Raw genomic sequence first — 23,238 nt, 5'->3', positions numbered from 1 at the left:
GATCTCGACTCATCACGGCTCCCCCTCCACCTTTCTTCCAAAGGACGCTCCAGCTCTTGGGACTAACCATGGAAGAGAAGCCGGGCCACAACAATGATATTTTGTGTTTTCCAATAGCAGGCAAGAAGCCGATTGCCTAAAGTCAGTTACCTGGGACAATAATGTAATGTCTAAAGGCAACAGAACGTATACTGTCACGGGGGTCTCCTAAGGATATTCAGCTGGATGTAAATATGCTTTTTGGGACACTGGAATCTGACTTATTCCTAATTTAAAAACATAGCAAAACATAAAAAAACCCACTAGTAATTGATGGCTTTATTTTTTAAATAACTTAAATTCAAGCAAAATAGAATATAAACCTGATAAAATAATTTTCTTGCCTTAAGAAATGTTTATTTTATAAAAGACACACAAGAAATATCATGAGTCACAGAAGTCCCACATAAGACATGAGTGCAGGATGACCGGATTAGGGGGAAAAGGATTATGAAATAGCAATATGCTACTTGTACTTTTTGCCCTGTAACACGCAAAAACATTAGGCATTTCTAAATATTATTTAAACAAAAGTCCACAAAAATGTTTTGGTTTTTTTTGTTAGCCATGTTTTATTAATTTTATAGTAATTTTGACGATGTAATCAAAATAATGGAATCTAAAGAAAGCCCTTCTAAAAAAAACAGTGTGTGAACACAGTAAATGAGAAAATTACAGCTAAGCACAAACACAACAGAAATGATAAAACACTCACGGTGATGAAGGGTACAAAATTTAAAGAACGGCCCGGTCTTTAAAGGGTTAAAATTAAATAAAGATAATTGAAAAAAAACAATGTATATTCTCTTTATGTTTGATCAGCACGTCTGTGTTAACAGAGCATTGTTCCATTCAGTCAATTTTCAACACTGATTCAGGCGGTCTGTACAGTACCGGGCTGGAGAATGAATGAATGAATGTTCAAGTTTTGCGTTTTACATGAAAAAAAAAATGGATCCCGGTGGACCAGGCATCCCACCCACCAATTCTCCCAGCAATACAGGTCCAGACAGCCGGGTGCCGCCGCGACAGATTTCCCGTCATAGAAATGACATCTGCATGAATCCAGCGCAATTCATCATTTGATCAGATGCTCATCTCCTTACGAAGATAAATAAAGATTGACATTTTGAATCGTACTGGACTCTACATTCTATACAAGTCCGTGCGCTGCTTATCTGCTTGACTTGAATTTGCTTCGTGTTTTGCATGTTATGCATACAACCAGTGTCTGATTTTTTTTTACCCATATCCCTGTAACACATTTCTAAAATGTATATTTTATACATAGTATCGGTAATTTATTCACATTATGTTGGCTGTAACAGTCTTTTGCGCCACATTGAAACGGGTATTAATCTGTTAAAAACCTGAGATATATTTTGTTGATGGTTTTTTTTTGTCCCTCTGCCTGGGAGGATATTAAAGCACCAGCATATCGATAAATTGCTTGAATGGCTGCATTAAGCAGAAGAAAAAAAATAAACATAGTCCCACATGGAAATATCCTGAGTAAATTATGCAAGTCTATACAATTAGGTATTTGTCCTGAAAACGTAAATGTTTGTTAAAAAAAACTTTTTTTCGGCAGCAGATGACAGGTCTGTGGTATTCACATTCGAAGCGGCGTGGGGATAACGGGGTTCCGAATATATGGTGGTGCTCGTTCATGGCGCTTAATAGGGTTGGTTGTCATGGACAGGTGTAAGCAGGTAGATTTAGCCAGTAGCCTGCCGCTTTTGGAACCTGTTACATAGGGGATCTTCAGGGAGTGCGGACCCTTAAAGAAGACGCTGGGCATCTTTTGTTGGTAAATGGGACCTGTGGATAAAAGGAATAAGGATGTTTCAGCAGAGTCTCGAATAATCTGACTTTTAGCTGGTTACAGTTGACAATTCTGCCCTTAAGTTGTTCTCTCTACCCCAAAGAATTCAGGACATCCTCGCTTGTGGAGATCCTGAAAAAGTGTTATGATGGGGTAGCAACTGGAAAAAAAAATTCTGGGAAAGCAAGTCGTTGTTTTAAATGAACAGAAACTATGGAAGAGAATTTTCTAACATGGACACACAAATAAACAAACGTATCAAATAATGGGAACCTGTAACATGTATTTAATAACAATAAACGTTTGCTTATGGAGAAGGCCTCAACAAAAATATAAAAGGTCTTTTATCGCTTGGTTCTACACATTTCTACTGTCAGTCATCTTACCGGTTGTTGCCCCTTTGTTAAGAATCGGCAAGACTTTAGAGTCAAGGCTGGTGAGCTTCATGTCTATGTAGCCTCTATCACGTAGCCCGGTAGAATAACGCAGGACAGGCGGCTTCTCAGACAGGCGCAGTTTTAGGTCGATTGGAGAATGATGATGGAAAGTAGATACTCCGCTCCTATATAATCTACCACCATGTGCCAGTCCTAGCTCATCTTTGTTTTCTGCCCTAGATATTTTAGGTGGTGTCAGAGTCGCTGTTGTCTTTGGCCTGGTTAATGTACACAGATGGCTTGCCGGTGACCCAGTACTAGCCTCTTGACTAGCCTGAGAAGTTGCTGTTGAGACGCTGGCCTGCACCATCGACGAAGACTTTTGTCTTATCCTAGGAGCGATAACCATATTAAATCCACCGTGGGACTGTCTCTGTGGAGGGGGACGTGGCTTCTTAACAGTGGATCCTTCCACCAACAGGTTTATTCCCTTATACTGAGGAACATCTACAGAAGCCTACAAGAACAAAATACAGTAAAACATGGTTAAAATATGTTAAAGCAAAATATAGAAAGGATACTCAGGGCAATACCTGTTTGTAGATGAGCTCGAATAACCCCACATCTGCTTTTGAGTTGCGTCTCCAATCTAACACCACCTTCAGGGTGTCCTCCTGCACCGCAGCACAAAGCTCGGTGGTCACTGCTGTCGATGGTTCCATGGTTGGACTGGCGTTAATCTCAATCAACCAGGGTTGGAAGTTCTCTCCAAACATGAAATCTGCTCCGTACAATTCAAAGCTGTTCTTATTGGGCTCCATCACATCTTGGGAGCTCTGAATGGCGTGGATTATGGCAGATTTCATTCCTGGCACAATCACCTCCTGATAGGCGCGTCCCGCTCGCATCTCTTGTAGATATTTCTGAAAATCATCACAGGACCACATGTTGCTAGAAGGCACCAGAGGATGGCGGCTCCACGAGTTCTCGTAATACTTTTGTATGGAGTTGTTACAGAGATGTATGGAGCTGTAGTAACGAGAGAAGGTGTTTAGCTTTTAGTTTCAAGTCAATGAAAAACTACTTGTCTAGGTTTAGGCTGTATGTTATGGGACATTGAAAACTAAATGTTAGTAAGATACTTGAATAACATAACATTAATCCCACCACTAACTTACCTGTCTAGATTTTCCAAGGAGAAGGTCTGTGATGAGAAGCGAATGTAGCATTTCTTGTAGAACCAGATCGTCAAAGGGTTCCAGTCGGTCACCAGAAACCACTGGCGCACATCGAACTTTGTGCCGTAAATCAGCAGCGGTCTCTCAATATATTTTTGGATGACCCATTTCCCCTCCTTGACTATCCCTGGATCACTGCTATCCAGCTTAAGAATTTCTTCCAAGCGATCCATACAGATTATACCTACCCCGGAACAAACATTTAACTTTAGAATCTTATTCACAAACTAACAACATGCAAGGTTTCTCAGCTTCAAATAACAGTAGAAACTGGTCATTCTACTGAACATGTGAAATGCACAGGGATTTCATTTCAGATGCAATTACATAAGCAGCTATCATAATACCACGGGGAATTTTTTGGGCCGTTGATTAAAGTCCTTTCCTGATTAAAAAGAATGCAGGTGCTGATTCTGAAGATCCGGACAGGCGTTGAGAGACACAGATGGAGGCCGAGCTACTCGTAAATAGAGAAAATGAGACCCAGAATTCGTGTATTTCTTATTTTGGACTTCATCTAGAGGAGTGAAAAAATTCTTCACCTTTTCCTTTTTTACGGTTGTCTATAATTCAGCAATGGTTGAAACTCTATCTAGCAGTGACATCTCAACCTACTCACCTCTGCCACGGGATTTAGCTCCTGGTTTTACAATCCAGATGTTCCTGACGCCATCGATATCAAGCTGTGGATTCACTGATCTTAACTTCTCCAGCACATCGTTGCACCGATTCGCAAACAGATCCGAGTCTTCAATCGCAGCACCATCACTGCAACAATAAAAGGGGACAGTTCATATACTTTTACCTGAAGCGCCATTGCTCCAGTTCACCGAAAGAATGTTGGTGCGACCCAAGTTGGGTCTCTGGGTTTAGGTTGACAAACAAATAAAAATTCGATTGACCGGTTCTTTCAGAAACGCTCTTAATTCTACATGTTCTCTCATTATAAGTTAGTTTCTAATCGCAGCTAGATCTGCGCTGTACGGCGTCACTTACTGGATGATCTGATAGTAGCTGCGTAGGAACTCGTTCCATGCTGCGTCAGTGACGATGGGAATCTCTGTATCGATATCTTGATGTTCCAATGTGCCGAGATACGATTCACAGGCTTGCAGGGCAGTCACAATAACCTGAGCTGGGACGCGGTTTCCTGGAGAGAAGAACACGCAGAGTTAAAATGAATGCACTTTGCAGATCTGTTGGCTGAAATAACTAATTGATTGGAGCTTTCTGTGTTTTAATCCGTCTAATAGTCCTAGATATTTACTTTAACATCTCTGGGAAGCAAATTGGATATAGTCATATTGGTTTAGGAGAACATGGAACATTTATGCAAAGTTGACAACTTTTACTAGACCAACATAGAAAATAATGTAAAATTACATAAGCTTTCAGTGCCTTAGATGGAACAAAAGCTTCTATAACTACATTTTTTCTATGCTGGTCTTATATAAACCCTACTCACCATCCCAAATGATGCCACTTCTGTGTTGGCTTCCTGACACCAGCTTCAGGATACTCTGGGCAGCAGTTAGCCAAAAGTCCTCTGATTTTAAAATAAAAAGAGATTTTCACAAATAACAGCAAGATACAAACCTCCTCGCTGTAACTTACAGAATGTATCATTACTCGGTACGCTAGAATTACATCTAGATCTGACCAACATATCACAATTCAGAGAGGACGCAGTTATCATGATAAGTATTCCTACCCATAAACGCTCGCTTCTCATCAAAAACTCCAAGCCTGTAGCAACGCGGGAAAAAGGCGTCTGGAACAGTGTCATCAAACCAACGCAGATTTCTCAAATTCACACATAAGCCAACCTATAATAAAAGTAATTCATTTTGCTAACTTATTTGTTATCAGAGACTCAAGTATTAGGCCAGTCAAGTCAGCAGACTTCCAGCATGTTTCACCCCAAAAATAAACAGCCGCCACATTTCTTCCACAGTTCAGGAAGTAACTTAAGTGTGTTTCCAAAGCAAAGGGGCAAACAACTACCTACAGGCGATTTATGATTAATATATTGGGGTGTTAATGGTTTCTCTGATCATTCTATAACCTCGACAGAGATTTAACTTTAACCACTGCAAGCAATTAAAAGAAAAAAAAAATAACTTGTAGTTCTGCTTTCATAGATGGAGACAGATCAGTTCTCCGTGTACTGATGCCTGTGTTTAAATGGACTGTAAGTCTTTACATCCTCTTACCTTGGTTGTAATAGCTGCAGCATGCGCGTAATGGTTCGTTATCTGATCCTTTCGCAGGCAACGACAGTCCACGGAGTCGCGTCTGGTTGTCCACAAAAAATAGGGATCTTCATTGCGGACAAGACATGACTACATGGGGAAAACACACCAGGGGTTTTATATATATATATATATATATATATATATATATATATATATATATATATATAAAAAACAATGGATACTCAAAGCATCCAAACCCAGTGAAATAAGAGGAAACGTGTAAAGGATACATTCATTCTTATCCCATTCAGTCTTTAAAAGGAGCCCCAAAGATGATTAAAGTCCGCTGGTAATTGTTCAGCTAACGTGGTAATCAGCATATTTCTCGGCACTTTGAAATATGTACGATTAGAAATAAGAATCTGTAATGTACGTTAATATATAAATTAAATATTTACCGTGAGGTTGTGAAAATCATCTAGATCACTATCCTTGTCCATGTTGTCACCATCTTCATCTTATAATTTAAAAAAACACAAAACAAAAACACATAAGAGCATAATTTAAAGAGCCGTCAAAACAAGCTGGTATAAAAATATTAATTAACGGCAGACATTCGATGATGAGTAAAGCGCCTCCTCTGTATTATTACCTTCATCGTCGTTCCCACTTCCAACACCTTTTTCCTCGTCCATGCCTTTCCTACGAGGTTTTGTAAGGCTGGGGAGTTTTCTCTCCACCCATCCTCGCTCTCTGAGACATCTACGGATCACTGGGTACGGGCCATGGATGGTAAAAATCTTCTTCTCCTGTACGACGGTGTTAGCAGAGGAGATGCACATTAAATGATCATACTCTGCCAACATTTACACTAACGAATCGGGGGACCCCCCCCCAGCCTTCCTTCAAATAAATTAAAAAGAAAAGCAAGTGAACATCCAAAGTTGAGGAACGCACGTCTCTGTTCCATCCAAATGACAAATTGTATTAAAAATCTAAATGAGGACCATGGAAAAAAGTGAAATGTTTGTAACAATACGGAGCTTGGAGTTCTAATTTAGAACACAGACCATACAGTAACCCCCCAAGCTTCAAAATGACAAAATGAATGGAAATGGAAATTCTATAGATGATTTACTGTAAATAACATAACTAAATCAGTAACAGTGAGTTCTGCTGACCTTAATGGCGTTATCCGCCAGGAGTTTGGCCTGTTTCAGTTGTTCCGGGTTAATTCTTGAGTGAAGGGTTCTTTTCCGCAGACGCCCATCAGAAGAAGATGCTCTTCTTTCTAGAGTAATATGAGAATAAATAAAATAAAAGTATTATTTTCCCTTTGAATAAAGCTCTGTGTAATAATTCTGTATATCAGTGTTTGCGCTGGTGTAAATATATTTTAAGGATAAGATAAGGATTTAAAATGTATAGAGGTATAAAAGTATATATATATTAAATACAGTACAGGTCATGTCAATATCATTATTCCTACCCGTTTTGGGACCTCCTTTCCCGATGGAATCCCCCCCTTCCTTGTGCGATTCAGGAGAAATCTGTGGAAAAACAATCGAAAGCAATATTTAGCCAAAAAAGGACTTTCTGATACAGTGGAAGAGGGGTCCCTGTTTCACTATTGAATGTATCCATTATTAGAAATAATAAAATGAACGGTACCTTCTGCACCACCATGGTGGCGGGTTGACTCAACCGGTAACGGGAATCAGTAATCAAATGTGTGCTCTTTCAGAAAGAGCCACGCAGTCCAACCAGATAAACGGTAAATACACCGACCTGTGTGAGAAAAAAGTATTTTAACATACTGGAGAATAATCTATCCTGATAAAGGGCTGCATTAACATCATAACTGCCCCTTACCGTGCATTATCTAAAGGGGGCTATATGGTAACCAAACACAGAAATTAATATACCCCCCATCTTTCTTTTTTTTTTTATAATTTGTACTCATTTCCTATTTTATTTTATTCCTCAATTTACAAAAATTGCATGTTTTCACATAATGCAGTAACTTTCATATAACAGTGACTAAACCCCAATATTTTGTGTTTTTTATTGATGTCATGCTATATGTAGTAATAATATTAAAAGTAATATTAATAATAATATGCTCTCTGCTCATTATATAATGCAGTGGGTATTTATATACTTATACACTTTACCGTATCGCAGGAGGGGCATCGCAGGTAGTCCCAGACCCAGGCCTGGCCCGGGTTGGGGGTATCACCGGCTCCCGGTACACCCAGCATGCACCGTCGCTTGCAGTCGGTCTGACACTGCCTGCTCGGAGTAATCCCGCCCCTTTTGTTTGTAGTCCACGTGACAACCATTTCCAGGGTAACAAGGTAAACTAAAGCCATCGTGACGTTGGCCCGGACGGGCAATCTTCAGTGACCTCTTGTGGACTGTCCCCAGGACACAGGCGGCATTTAACCCTTTCAGTGCCAGTGGGGAGGGCTGATACCCCTTGCGATTTGTGAGTGTATAATGGAGGTATGAGGGAGAACAATCTGTGCCCTGACTGCACCCTTTACCTACTGTCTGTATACCTTTTATACCCCTTGATTGTACCCCTGCGGCTGTGTGTACCTGTATTATACCACTTGTTTGACTGCACCTCATGGATACCCCTAAAATTGTAGTGAAGACGATCCCCTGCTACCGATAAATGTGTATTGACCCGTGTAAACGAATGATAAATCTAGCCGACGAGTGATAAATATACATCGATACGACAGCTTGGAAACTTATACCAGTCAACGGTAGCTACAACCACCACGCCAAGTAAAATGTTTTGCCCAGTGTTCTAAAGTATATAGCACCATTTGTACTAGATCCTTTTAGTGGCCCTTCTGTGGCACCTTCTTGTCTTGATTTGTATTAAATCAGACTGAATAACGTGCGCCGCCAACAAAATGGGTTTTGGTTTGTTTTACTATTTTATCCGTTGGTCTCAAGTTTCCAACATCTCCCCATAGCGCACCGAGGTGCGTAATACACAAAGCGGCGTAAAGAGTATCAGGAATTGCGTTGCTCGCCCGCTAGAACTAAGTAGAGGAAGTTGCATACTAACACGTTATTGAAATAACACTTCGACCACTTCCCCAACGGTGTTACCATCGGCACTCACACTCTTTGCACTCAAGTTCCACGACATTAAAAAGTATACTAGAAACTCACCTTACCTGTTTACCGCGGGAGCAGACATCCCACCTTTCTGTTCAAAAGGGTGTGGAGAACTATTCCTCCCCATTACATTACTTCTACCTCTTTGATACATATCTTCCCTCTCTTTAGTGGCAGCTAATTTATTCTGGAAGCCTTAGCAAGGGTGGGGAGGAAAAATATAAAACAGGCAATATTGGTTATTTACACCAGTTGTGTAGTCTTTTGAGAAAAACACAAATTCCTTACTTTTAAACCATTTAATTCCCAGTCATATTGATTGAAATACAGAAAGATAAAAAAATAAAACTACCCACAAACTGTGACGGTGGAGTTTCCTTTTAAACGATATTGACAGAGAATTGGATGATAAATCAACTGCTCTGTCATTCTGATTGACCAATCGCAACGTGAAATCAAACAGTACGGCGGGTGAGGGTCTGGATCTGAGAAAGCTCCATCCGCGGTTCAACCATGAAATTATGCACGTGCTATTGGGTCAGATGTATCATTAATAACCATTACTAAAAATGAACAGCAAAAACGCAGTAGAAATCCGCTCAAAATTGTAAAATGTACATTTTTGATCACTGAATAGTCTACTGAAAAATACGAGTTTAAGCAACATGCACAAAGCTGCACACAGGAGACAGGACAAAAAGGCTTTATTTATTTTTTTGAAAAAGAAAAAAAAATAAAAATCTACAGTTAAGTGCAAAAAGCAGAAGAAACAGAAGATACAACTTTAGCTTCCCAATTTTCATTTGGACCTGGACTGCATGTAAACCTTTAAATCGTTTACAAAGAAGTTCAGGGAGTCACCGTGGTATTTGGCAAAAAAAGGTCTATGGGAGAGAGAAAAAAATAGCGATGCCTGTTCCAGAGATAAGACTCATTACTTTCCTTCACTACGACTGTCAATAAGAACGGGCGCACAGCCGTCTTAGCAGAAAGAAAGGTGTTTATTACAGAACCTCCGGATACAAGGGCAGTGAAATTGTATTTAATTAGCAGAACAACCACACTTTAATCACACACCTCGTGTAGTGCAGGTGGTTGGGTCACCGCCTCACGGAGCAAGTGAACAGTTCTATCATCTGTGCTTTCACTCATTTATCACTTGTATCATATGTATCATTTATCACTTGTATCATATGTATCATTTATCACTTGTATCATATGTATCATTTATCACTTGTATCGCTGCAGGTTATCGGTTCTTGAATAAAGATTTAAAAATAATTTTGTTGTGTTGGGAGGCAGGTAGGCTTTGTAAACCCCTCTAAATGTCACTTTTATGACGGTTGGTTATTGGTTTCATGTCTCTCAGAATGTCTTTGAAGAAGAAAAAAAAAAAGGCAACAATAAAAAAGGAAGAATAAAGACAAGCACATAATTTCTCTCAAAATAAACAATAAAAATATTCTGTCCCATCCTGTCGGGGATTTGGAATGAAGATAAATGCCATTAAGCAACATTTTCCCCCCGGAGGTCTCCCTTACAAACATTCACTGCCTCGCTATTCTGCCCCGAAATGCAAGCCCCCTCCCTTGGCCCTATTATCCCCTGCCTGGCTCCCTTTTTTGGGGGGATAGCAAGGCAGAGATCGAGGGACGAATTGAGGAAGTTACATCCTGCAGTCTGATCCACAGCCTTTAAAACTGCAAAAAGAGAGAAATAAAAACAGTAAGTCACAGATATAAAAGTGTTAAGAGCCACCCATGTAATGATGACTTCTAGCCAGGTTGTACCCAGTCTTACCAAAACCAACAGAAAGGATCACAGAGCCAAGAAAATACAAGCTTACGTTCTTAAGGAATTCCTCAGCTACGATACGAGCTCTTGCGTTCACCGACAGCTTCATCTCGCTGATCTCCTTGTCTATCTCTTCCATGAAATGGATCACAAAGTCGACCAGCTTGTGTTTGTACATCTGCTCCGTATGGAAGTTTGTGATCAGGAAGCTAATATCGTAGCCCTGGGAACAAGAACACGTTCTTCAGATACAGGAGAACAATACAATAATAGAGCAAAAACTTCTCATCACTCCTACACATGAAGCAATTAGCTTTCAGACAGCATGTGGGCATTTATATAAAGAATTCTGAACAAAGAACTGGGCATGTACATAGAGGAATAAAATGTATTAAATTGGTGAAATAAATGACTGAGGGGGGATTAGCAGAAGGGAAAATAAACCTATTACACGGTAAGAGGTTAAGACAAAATGTATTTTGGGGGATTCTTATATAGATCAATAAGCAACAAGTCCTTGTTGCAGGTGGGATCCATTACATAAGACACTACAGATCATATGGAAGAGACCCAGAGATTGTCGGCTCAATCAAGAGCAAAGCAAGTCAAAAATACAAGTAGCCCCCCCCCCCCTCCCCTGGTCCTTACCTCAATGGGCTTTCTACGGAGGATAAAGAAATTTTCAGCTCTCATCATCATAAAGCGCATAAATTTATGGCACAAGATTTTTTCAATCTCATCAGCCTGGAGAAGACGAGAAAATAAATTACGATTTGCTGAAGTGTAGTTGAATTGAAGGAAGACATCAAGTTGTATTTTGAAAGGAAGACAAAAAAAAAGTTACACTGCCTTGGCTAAGACTTGAATGAAAATCAACATGATGTGTTATTTTAAACGTGATTTGTTTAGATATTCCCTGGATAACTCATCGCATTATGGCAAGCTGAGATTCATCATTAAAAGATGTATTTAAAACAAATTACAAACACAAAGGCTACTTTATATGCTCCAGTGACAAAGTTCTGGGTTACTGGTGAGAGTTATTTCAGATAATATACAACCAGAATACTCCATATGAAACCTGTGCATAGATGGCAGTCCCCCAGCACAGACTGCTAATAATTTGAACAATTATTGCGCCTGATAACTAAAACGTGAAATGGCAGCGTTAGCTATTTCCAGAATACTCACCTGCTTTACTGCAATGCTGATGCGCACGGAGTTAATGGATCCCTCAATCAAAACCTTCTCCTTTTCATTTCTGCTAATGACCACTGGCTGGAGCAGCAGCTCTTTGCTACTCCTGTAATACAAGGTTATATGGTGACAAAAGCAGAAAGACAAGATACTATATAAACCAGTTAGTTATCAAACAGGCCGCATTTTATTTGTAAACCTCCCTTAAAAATGTGCAAATATTGGGATATTATTTTCGTAAACATGCAGCCTGCATCCAATCACAAATCACATTACTTTATACAGGAGATGGATCTCTTCTGTGAGTCTGGCTGTTATGTGGAGCTCTCTATTCATGTCTCAACCTCTTGCATTTAAAGAGTTAATCAGTGATTTGATAAGAGTATTTAACAGAAATATTTCCACTGTCAAATATTTCAGCTGCCACTCATAAGCACAGCATTTTGAAATGTGGTTAAACAGAATAGCAGGTGTTTTAAAGCTAGCTTTCTGATAAACTAATCAAGAATGGATGGGCACTAATATGGCCTCCACGGCATGTTTTTTTTTTACCTGACTTCGACTTCGGGCTTGTTATGTCTCTCCACCACCTGGGACGAGAAGTTTTCCAGACATAGCGCTGCATGCAGCGTGGCACGGACTGCGCAGAGGTACGGGCGAAGTGTGGCGGTCTACGGAGGAAGCATGGCAGACGTTAACGATTACTGCATAGTAAACAACATAAACAATGTATCTTATCTCCTGAACTTCCCTTCTCATCCGCTAGCCTCACACAGGCTGATCCTGAGAACGCGGAATGCGTGTGTATATATATATATATATATATATATATATATATATATATATATATATATATATATATATATATATAATTATATATAAAAGCATAGAACGTAAACAAAGTAATAAAGACTCAGAAAAGAGATAGATCTGCTTTAGCCTTAAGTAAACAAATCCTTAGATAAGCCTCTGAACCGCAGAGAACCTGTTCCTAGAATACAGCCAAACATAAAAAGATCCATATAACCCGGCTCCTGTGCACACAGCGTGGAACGGCACACAATACCCCACTGTTTACATAAACGTATCAATAAATAAATGATGGTAAACACTTCCGGAATACGTATTGCTACTTAATGCTTTCAGCTATTTCAATGAAATTCTCTTCTTTATTTAACACAAACTTTCCTTTGAATTCCTTTTAGGAACAAAAATAAGCAAAAGTATCAGATTGACACTTAAATCCTTCTTATCTTTTTGTAATGTCTAAAAAAAGAAAACATCTTACAGTTTCCCAAACAAGCTTCCCCACGAGCAGAATAACGGCAAAGCTTCGGCAATAATGAAACCGCGTCTATTTTTGGAGCCGGCTGTTCTCAGCAGAGATGGAAGACGTTACAGAAAAGCAGCTTTTCCAGCTTTGAATGAGTTAAACCAAAGCAATCGCTATTCCGGAACAAGCAACGGGCAGGTAAAGGAGCTGTACCGCCGCTGGATGACCCAAACCCATCACGCCTGCTCTCTTATTATTTGATAACGGCTGAAATAGCATTACAAAGAGGGTGAAAAATCACCATAAAGATAGATCTAACGACACGATCCAGATAGTAAGATGTTCACCAGAATTCACAACATACCTCTACAAAATTCCCAAAGCCCGTAACACACGCAGTAGCTCACAGGCATTTCGACGCGTCCGTACACGACTACGAGTATTACCTGGAACGTTTCACTAAAACCACACGCCTTTAACCTCTATACAGGCCAAGAAGCTCACAATCTGTTATCACAACACGTTATCTACCCTGCCCAAACCGAGGCATTTCCACATACAGAGATTTACACATATTACATATATTTATACCTTTTCTAGGATTTTACTGTTAGAACAAACATTTAACAACAAAGGCTATGTATACAACACAAAAGGATTAACAAAGAAAACACAAACACAAAGTAACATTCATTCCAAGTGTCCGGACAATGAATGGACACACACACACACACTATATACATATATAAAGTACTCCCTTTTATACAATTAATTGTCAACACAATACGTTGCGTTATTAGCATGCATGGCAGCCGACCAGCTATTCTTGAGGGACGGAAGACCAGCTATTCTTGAGGGACGGAAGGCCCGCATTTTGAACCGTCTTTGCTGGGTAACAGATTCAAATGTCAGAAGCATGACTGCATAAAGAGATTGAGAAATAAGGAAACCACAAGGCTGCGGAAAGGCTGTTTTTTGGGGTTTTTTTTCTTCTCTCTTCTGAATCTTTCAGTTACAACTCAAGAAGGACAATGTAACCTGGAAATTCTGTCCCGAGCCAGGAGTTTAGTTCTTTTTCAGATGATGAATTAGATGATGCGGCGCTTCAAATAACGGTATTAAGGAGTAAAATAAAAAATAGGTGTTATTTAAAATGTTAACATCTGGAACTAATGATGGATGCCCAGGCCGCGTACGGACTCCTGCTGTGTGAGGAAAACAGCTGGCTTAGCATTAAACAGACAGGGGACTTTGTGTTTGGCACAAGTCATACAGCTGATGCAACTGTAAGTTGAGGATTGAACACAGATAGTTTTGGCGCTAAAGATATCAACGCACCAACTTCTTTTTACAAAGGTAACATAACTGTCAGTTTGGGTGCCCCCCGGCACCACAGAGTCCCCGACAGCCCAGGAGCCCCCGGCACCAGACAGTCCCGACAGCCCAGGTGCCCCCCTGGCGCCCCAGACAGTCCCGACAGCCCAGGTGCCCCAGACAGTCCCGACAGCCCAGGTGCCCCAGACAGTCCCGACAGCCCAGGTGCCCCAGACAGTCCCGACAGCCCAGGTGCCCCAGACAGTCCCGACAGCCCAGGTGCCCCCCTGGCGCCACAGACAGTCCCGACAGCCCAGGTTCCCCCCGGCGCCACAGACAGTCCCGACAGCCCAGGTGCCCCCCGGAGCCACAGAGAGTCCCGACAGCCCAGGTGCCCCCCGGAGCCACAGAGAGTCCCGACAGCCCAGGTGCCCCCCGGAGCCACAGAAAGTCCCGACAGCCCAGGTGCCCCCCTGGAGCCACACAGTCCCGTCAGCCCAGGTGACCCCGGGCGCCACAGAGAGTCCCGACAGCCCAGGTGAACCCCAGCGCCACAGAGAGTCCCGACAGCCCAGGTGCCCCCCGGCGCCACACAGTCCCGACAGCCCAGGTGCCCCCCGGCGCCACACAGTCCCGACAGCCCAGGTGCCCCCCGGAGCCACAGAAAGTCCCGACAGCCCAAGTGCCCCCCCGGAGCCACAGAAAGTTCCGACAGCCCTGGTGCCCCCCCGGCGCCACAGAGAGTCCCGACAGCCCAGGTGACCCCCGGCACCACAGAGAGTCCCGACAGCCCAGGTGCCCCCCGGCACCACACAGTCCCGTCAGCCCAGGTGCCTCGGCAGCCAAATGCCAGCCAAAATGCTCCTGCACCAGTTCTGCTGGCACAACTAGCCCTTGTTTTTTGGATAATGAATGAGTTGAACCAAAATTTAGATTGTCCTGAAGCCAAATTTACCCGAAATCATTAAGTGCTAGTTGGACTGACCCCTGTCAGAGGCAGACAGCCGGAAACTGCACCCTCGGTATGTTAAGGAGGCCCCTGGGCTGGGCCCGCTCTTGTGCTCTCTGCAGCGACTGATTCACTCACCTCAGGGCCACTCCCATGCCCATGCCACGGACACTCTCCCCCTACCGCCACCCACAATGCCTCCGGTATTCCCGGCGCAGGCCTGGGTGCCCCTTTCTCCACTGCATCCCCGACAACCCCACCGTATCCCCGAGGACCCCAACATCCCCCTCACCATCGCTCCGGTCTCCCCGATAGCGGAAGTGGCGGCTCTGCGCAGGCGCAACCACCCTCTTCCCCCTCACTGAGACAGCCAGCGACCGGCCTATACCATTCCTGTGACAGGGAGGAACTATTCCACTGCTTTCTCTCCTTGATTCTAATTACAACCGCTACTTCGGGATTTACGACAGCATGATTCGTAGTAATAAATAACCCAAGAACCGTTGGTACGGGTTGACTCAACGACGTATATTTTGAACATAAGAAATGAATATTCGATGGGCTCTCCCTCTACCCTGAAAATGTATCCTTCTTGAAAGCTTCTCGCCATATTAGGGAATATGGAATGTTGAAGGATCAGACCAAGTCAGACTGTCGGGGGTGGATTGATGCCCCATTCAGACTGACATTCATTACGTGGAAGATTATAAGTAAGACGAATATCTAAAAGCATACGTCCCTTAACATTTATTTTACATTATTTCATGTCACAGAGTTTCTGTTGTTTTTAAAATATTCAGAGGGTCTCCCCTCTCGCGGAGTGCGACATGTCCATTGTCAGCTCAGCCAGCCCTCTCGGTGAGCGGTTTGGGCGAATCCATGTGACTGAAGAGGGGTCATTGAGGTAAATGTTATGCCTGAGTATGACTCAGCTTTATGGAGGCGGCTGATGGTATTGGTACATAATTCGTATATTGAAGGGGGTATTAAATGTACGTGAAGCGCTCGTGGTAAATTAAAATCTACAAGCGGACTCCCCTGTTCTGCAGTGGTATAGGCCGGAGGCTCCCGGTAAGTGAGAGGAGGTGACACCGGCCGCTGGTGCCCCTGGCCTGCCATCTGCTGGTGGCGGTGGAGAGGGGCTGGCAGGAACCACCAAGCTGTGGGGCGGAAGTGTGAGTGTTTAGTGCTGGAGAGGGAATGGTGGGTACAATGGCTGATGGGGTATGTGGGGGCAGGGCATGCATGGGCACTGCCTGCAATAGTGTGTGAGTGAACACTGCATGAAATAGTGTGGGAATGGGTACTATTGCTTGCGTTGTCACTGCTTGCAGTAGTGTGGGTGGGGGTGTGAGTGGGCACTGCCTGCAGTAGTGTGGGTGTGAGTGGGCACTGCCTGCAGTAGTGTGGGTGTGAGTGGGCACTGCCTGCAGTAGTGTGGGTGGGGGTGTGTGTGGGCACTGCCTGCGGTAGTGTGGGTGGGGGTGTGTGTGGGCACTGCCTGCAGTAGTGTGTGTGTGGGCACTGCCTGCAGTAGTGTGTGTGTGTGTGTGTGTGTGTGTGTGTGTGGACATTGCCTGCAGTAGTGTGTGAGTGGGTTCTCTCTGCAGTAGTGTGTGTGAGTGGACATTGCCTGCAGTGGTGTGTGTGAGTGGACATTGCCTGCAGTAGTGTGTGTGTGAGTGGGCACTGCCTGCAGTAGTGTTATGTGAGGTGGTAGTAGTGTTGCTGTGTGGAGTAAGTTGGCTGCCAGTAAACCGTTTGTTTCTCCCCTTCCTCAGCCTCTCTGTTGCCATGATGAGTGAATTAAAGGATTGTCCGCTGCAGTTCCACGAGTTTAAGTCCGTAGACCACGTGAAGCTGTGCCCCAGGTACACCGCGGTGCTCTCCCGCTCCGAAGACGATGGAATCGGCATCGAGGAGCTCGACACGTTGCAGCTGGAACTGGAAACTCTGCTGTCATCAGCGAGCCGGCGGCTCCGTGTCCTGGAAGCCGAGACCCAGGTGACTTTTGCTGTTCGAGGTCACAAATATTTAATGTTTGTCCAGGAAATGGCGAATATGTCTCTCTCTCCAAGTGCGCAGTGTGCGTCTTTCTTGTTGACTCCTCTCTTGCAGCTCTTTATTCACGACCCCCTCCTCTCTTTTAATTATAGATCCTGACAGACTGGCAAGATAAAAAAGGAGATCGAAGATTCCTCAAGGTGGGGAAGGAGATCGAGCCGGGAACACCCATTAAACACAGCAAACCCAAGAAACAGAAGTTGGACGGAAAGGGTAGTCACGCCGCCAACACTGGCCCCGGACGGCCCAAATCCAGAAACGTGCAGCCCAAGATCCAGGACTATGAGATGACAGAAGATCCCGTAGATGTGCCCAGAATTCCCAAAAATGATGCCCCCAACAGGTAACGTTATTTCTATTTTTAACTTAAACCTCATTTTTTTCCTATCGCTATGAAGAGTCTTTAAGGCCTCTTGGAGTACGGAATGGTTGGGCGGAAGCATCCTTAACGACAGGATGAGGGGCAGCGTTTAATAAAAGGTTTTGGCGATTCTTATTTTTTAATGAGGCTAAATAATAAATAATGCATGTTCTCGGCTGACTTGGTGGATCTGAAATGCAGGTTTTGGGCCTCCGTGGAACCCTACTGTGCGGACGTCACTTCAGAAGAGATAAAGGTGTTGGAAGATCTGCTGAAGCCTCCCGAGGACGAGGCGGATTATTACAAGGTAAGAATAAAACGTGAATCGAGTGGCGCTTGGCACGTACTGGTTTCGCTGGTGCTGCACCTTCATCCAAAATCCACAAAGCTAATGTGCACAGTTTTTTTGGGGGTGTTTTTGTTTAAATATATGCTGTGTCTTTTGCTTTAAGATTCCACCACTTGGGAAACACTATTCACATCGGTGGGCACAGGAGGACCTGCAGGAAGAGCAGAAAGATGGAGCCCGCGCCTCTCTAACCGGAGACAAGAAGAAAGGTGTCCTGGGACCGCTGACCGAACTCGACTCCAAAGGTAGTAGTACTTTAAAATTCCTGGAGTGGCGGTTAAGTACACTTACAAGGCAACGTGTGTTTTATTAACAGCAGATACTTATCTTTTAAAAATGGACCCTTCATTCCCAGACGGCGATTGGCATCGATGCCTAGAGAATACATTGTATGAAAACTGTGTCTACGGGCATTTAACTGCTCACCAGCATGGCACGGGGGCTTGTGTTTAAAACTCGCCAGCCCTTTACGTATCTTTATCCCAAACCTTAGCGTCATAATATGAAGGTAATGTGTGACGTAGCCGTTGTTGCGAAATCAAAGCCTAAAGAGCCCGGCAAGTACATAACACAATCACGGCTTCTTGGTTCCATTCAGTAAAGAAAGCCTCCCTTATACCGTAACGTTCCGTAACATACACCGGGGCAGATTAATGTCACACGTTGTCCTGGCTGCTTTTAGATGTGGACTCTTTGCTAAAGAAATCCGAATCCCAGCACGATCAGCCAGAAGACGGCTGCCCGTTTGGTCACCTGACACAGCGTCTCCTGCAGGCTCTCGTTGAGGTAATTGCCCACGTTAACATGCGCGGTTAGGTTTCATGCTTGTTTTATCCAATGCAACCCCTTCTATTCCTGAAAGTCCTTTAATGACTTATGAATGAATAAATCAGATTAAATACTTCATTTTAAAAGGAAAAAAATGGAAATCATTTTTAACTTACTGGATTTTTTTCCCCAAACCAGGAGAACATTATATCCCCGATAGAAGATTCGTCTATTCCAGAGATATCTGGGAAGGAGTCTGGAACCGACGGCGCAAGTACATCTCCCAGAAGCCAAAATAAACCGTTCAGGTAATTAACATGTTATTCGCTACCTAAGATGTTGATTTAAGGAGTTTAGAGTAGCAATATTTCCAAACGGGGCCAAGAAAGAATGACAAATTTGTGTATGTAGAGGAAGCAACATCTACATTATGAGAGATGTTCCAAAATGCTTTATACTGTGTGGGGATGATAAAGTCCCTGCCGGTAAGGCCGCTTAATGCATGAGTGTGTGTGTGTGTGTGCATGAATGTGTGTGTGTGCATGAATGTGTGTGGGTTTTTTTTGTGTTTTTTTATTAATGTATTAATCATATGTAATCATGTGGACGAGGTACGTTTTCTTTATCCCTAAGACCCCTGCGGCCTACCAAAGACTGATATGAAGCAATTTCCATAAAATTACTCGATTTCCCCTTCCTTTGCACATTCTTGTAGTGGAAGCCAACTTTTTCGTGCAGCGCTATGTCTTTCCTGTGTATAGATAAATGCCCAAACTGAAACATTGTGATCTTCTGGCAAGGAGGATGTGCGGTTCTTTCATTTAAACATATATATTTTACACAAATAAGATTTTCTACGACTGATCGGTGATCATTTTTGTTTCAGTGCCCCCCACACAAAGTCCTTAGAGGTTCGGATAAAGGAGGAGTTGATCGCTCAGGGTCTGCTGGAGTCAGAGGATCGCCCTGCCGAAGACTCGGAAGACGAGGTGTTGGCAGAATTACGCAAGAGGCAGGCCGAGCTTAAAGCTCTGAGCGCCCACAATCGAGCCAAGAAACAAGAGCTGCTTAGGTAAGGAGTCCCACCGCAGCCTAAAGAGTACGTCCTCTGACACGCACCACGGCTTCTTGCTTCTATGCAATGCCTTCGTTCTTTAATATCATGATCCCAGGTGTCACAAACTACATTGCAATAAAGGGCTTTATTAACTAAAAGAGCCATTTGGTGAATTGAGCCCCCTTACACAGACACTCCAGCTGTGCAGGAGATGTTTGGTCCGGTGTTATAAATGTGTTACTTTGTACTATATTTTTATAATGATTATTTTGGGTTTTTTTGCCGATGCAGATTAGCAAAGGAAGAAATGAATAAACAGGAGCTACGACAAAGGGTGCGCATGGCCGACAACGAGGTTATGGACGCCTTCCGAAAGATCATGGCGGCCCGACAGAAGAAGAGAACCCCGACCAAGAAAGAGAAGGATCAGGCCTGGAAAGCCCTCAAAGAAAGGGAGAGCATTTTAAAATTACTGGACGGATAAAGGGGGTTCCCGTGAAACGGACATGTGTTTGGTGGATTGGGATATGAAAGGTTGTGTGCTTTCAGCGAGCAGACTTGGTTACAAGAGAACCCCAGAGTACGGATGTGAGTCAATTTCGTTTGCCCCCTCGAGGACATTTTTAGTGTTCCAATAGAAAACAGAACTTTTTTTATATAAATATTTGTATGTTGCATTCACTTTTTTTTTTTATTATTAATATTATTATTTTCTTCGTCCCCCAGACCTCTCCTTTGTGATCATATCTCCCATTGTGATATTTTATTTGGAATAAAATAAATGTGAAATATTTTGCCGTCCTGGGATCGATTTAACAAGACACGAGTTACCGTTTTGTTAGCAAAGTTTTTCAAAAGAAAGTTTGTGTAAAATTCGGTTAATCACGTAGACAGCTGGATATCTCTGGACTAGAATCCATACAGAATTAAAGGTTTTGGTGATAAATCCAGGAATTTTTACATAAAATTATTTTTCGAAATATTGAAAGATTAATGTGACAAGAGCTAGAAGGCATATGCTGTGTGATATATTATTGCATACATAAACTAAATTAACTACATTTACGGATTGCACTAAATGTAGCCATTTGCCTCCAATTTAGCTGTTTTCAAATACATTTTTTGTTTTACGTACAAAGGTGCTCTATATATTGGGAAAATAGATTTTAAATTACTTTTTTGTTCTGTAAACAAAAAATGGTATTTGTTTAACAGATACCAAAAACGCAAGAGGTTTTATATATAATATATTTCTAATTTCAATCCGTAATGGGTGGGAGAATAGATGTATCCCCAAAATGCATAACAGACCCCTATGTGTCACATTTGCCCCAGACGTAGGCAGACGGCGGTGCCGGTTTATAAAGCTGCCGATACAGAAGCACAGCTGCCAGCAAATAAAAATGATAATCGTATTTTTCATATTATAGCACTTTTTTATCATCATGCTGTCCCTTTAAATTAAATGAGGGATATGTTTGAATCGGAGATCATAGCCGTGGTGTTGCCTAGCAACCATCTCACCCATTCTTACCAATGAATATGACTCGTGGTTAACCCTTTGTGAGACGCAGAGCAAAAGTGATCGTTGGGGAGGAAAACCGACGTGCTGGAGAATGCCTTTGGATGATAAAGCGAGCCAAGATCAAACGAATTAAAAATTGCATAGAGGCGGAGCTTAAAGCTAGCCCTGCCCACTTATGCATGATCCTTTCTGATTTGCTCGCCGCCCACTTTTTGCTGCATTATGGAGGGTTCCGGTATGTTAGTGTTTAAAGTTGGGTAATAACGTTGCCAAATCAGCTATTCAGTCCCTGCAAATTTGGAACTGTTGGTAGCTATGAAGGTGAGGTCGTAGTTAGAGGAATGCCTAGGAGGAAACATTACGGACGCATTTTATATGACTTTGTGACCCAGTGATAGCTATAAAGTGCAAGAAAAAATAATTTATTTTGTTGACGTAATTTACTTTTTACTGCAGTTTCTATACACGTTATCGGGGCTTTTAGGGCTGTAGAACCCTCTGATACCCTCATACCCAGCAAACGTTCCGAGCTCCTAGAAAAGAGGGGCATCGGGGGAGGAAAGAGGGCCCATTCCTCCTAAATAATAGGTTCCACCTATACAATCTATATTGCCAATAGAAAAGAGCTTACTGGCTGCAGGACCTCATCAAACAGAAATCAGAATTTCGCCGAAGCTCCAACAATAGATAAGTGTTACTTTGAAAATATAAATCTTTTAAGGGGAGGAATAAATACCCTACTCCACATACCCCCCGCCCCTAGACTGTATTTTTGTTGCAGCCGTATAAAGAGCTTTACCAAATACGCGCCCTACGGCTTTATAAATGTAGGTCATAATGTTCTTTATCCTTCCAGCTCTATGTAGTCCTAAACCATAAGAACTATGGTATGGGAGGAAATCTCAAATCTGCTCAATATTATAATATAATCGGCTACAGTTTAATAGAATCCCTCAAGGAGCGCGTTATATTCCAGCCAATGAAATCACGGCGAGGACCACTTTATACGGTAATGGAGTCCGATGAATTACTGATATAACCTCCGAGTAATAAACGTTCTTTCGTCGTTGTGATCGGCTCTCAGATACACAGGTCTACGTATCTCCTAACTTTTACCCGCAGGGAGTCGGGACGTGGGAGGGCGGGGATTGGGAGGTAGAGTGTCACTCAAACTGACAGCGCTACTGGGCATGTGCAGAATTCTGAGCACGTGCAGTATGCATTCTGCGGGGTCCCAGACACCGGAGAATGAAATTGTGGGGTTTTGGGGCGTGAATCCCGCTGTCACGCTGACCTCTTCCTTTGTCCCGGAGAACAGAACAGAGATAGGGCTCAGCGGGACAGCGAGATAGAGTGGGAAATTGGGGACTATCGTTGGTCCTACAGTACGCTATATGTATATACACTACTTGTGTATTGTTGTATATATGTATATATATATATATATAGAGAGAGAGAGAGATACTTGGATCTCACTGGGAGAGCTCGGTAGGTCGCCTGTAAAACGCGTCAGGTCACCGATTGTGAAACCTCAGAATTCACAGATCCAAAAGCTTCACCGGTATGGGAATGGCGGCTGTTTCTAATGCACACAAGCCATTTAGTTTTATTGCTTGTCACTGAGAGAGATATTTAGAATAATATAGTGTATTTTATTGTCACAGTTTAATATATAAACACATTCCCTGCTGTTTCTATACACGTGATCGGGGATTTTAGGGCTGTAGAACCCTGCGATACCCTCATACCCAGCAAACATTCCGAGCCACTAGGAA

The 23,238-nt window shown here is 42.8% G+C and overlaps 2 protein-coding genes across 2 annotated transcripts; one reads left to right on the top strand and one right to left on the bottom strand.

The window, feature by feature from the left end:
• Positions 1–1,651: 1,651 nt before the first annotated feature.
• Positions 1,652–13,489, bottom strand: LOC149275409 (tubulin tyrosine ligase 3-like). The gene is made up of 14 exons (XM_089504799.1): positions 13,484–13,489; positions 12,356–12,474; positions 11,798–11,909; positions 11,255–11,350; positions 6,327–6,483; positions 6,133–6,191; positions 5,693–5,821; positions 5,191–5,305; positions 4,476–4,629; positions 4,099–4,247; positions 3,420–3,663; positions 2,835–3,270; positions 2,560–2,758; positions 1,652–1,860 (listed from the first exon to the last, which is right to left on the bottom strand). The coding sequence occupies exons 1-14, from the start codon at positions 13,487–13,489 to the stop codon at positions 1,652–1,654; spliced, it is 2,184 nt and encodes a 727-aa protein (XP_089360925.1).
• A 3,644-nt stretch (positions 13,490–17,133) lies between these two features.
• On the top strand, positions 17,134–20,422 carry LOC149275408 (transcriptional adapter 3). The gene is made up of 8 exons (XM_089504783.1): positions 17,134–17,343; positions 17,496–17,746; positions 17,966–18,071; positions 18,217–18,358; positions 18,796–18,899; positions 19,080–19,189; positions 19,768–19,953; positions 20,230–20,422. Exons 1-8 carry the CDS (start codon positions 17,134–17,136, stop codon positions 20,420–20,422), a joined length of 1,302 nt encoding a protein of 433 aa, XP_089360909.1.
• The last annotated feature ends 2,816 nt before the right edge of the window (positions 20,423–23,238 follow it).

The sequence above is a fragment of the Sceloporus occidentalis genome, unplaced genomic scaffold (genome assembly GCF_023333645.1).
Source record: "Sceloporus occidentalis isolate IW3139 unplaced genomic scaffold, rSceOcc1.0.p SCAF_291, whole genome shotgun sequence".
NCBI lineage: Eukaryota > Metazoa > Chordata > Lepidosauria > Squamata > Phrynosomatidae > Sceloporus > Sceloporus occidentalis.
The sequence above is the reverse complement of the archived record's forward strand: the minus strand, read 5'-3'. Positions and strand labels throughout refer to the sequence as shown.

Coding starts and splice junctions, on each gene's coding strand:
- LOC149275408 (XM_089504783.1), top strand. CDS start 17,134: ATGATGAGTGAATTAAAGGATTGTCCGCTGCAGTTCCACGAGTTTAAG. Junction 18,359..18,795: donor GACCGAACTCGACTCCAAAG/GTAGTAGTACTT, acceptor GGCTGCTTTTAG/ATGTGGACTCTTTGCTAAAG. Junction 18,900..19,079: donor TCCTGCAGGCTCTCGTTGAG/GTAATTGCCCAC, acceptor TCCCCAAACCAG/GAGAACATTATATCCCCGAT.
- LOC149275409 (XM_089504799.1), bottom strand. Junction 5,306..5,692: donor CTGCAGCTATTACAACCAAG/GTAAGAGGATGT, acceptor CTTTTATTATAG/GTTGGCTTATGTGTGAATTT. Junction 2,759..2,834: donor TCGAGCTCATCTACAAACAG/GTATTGCCCTGA, acceptor TTGTTCTTGTAG/GCTTCTGTAGATGTTCCTCA.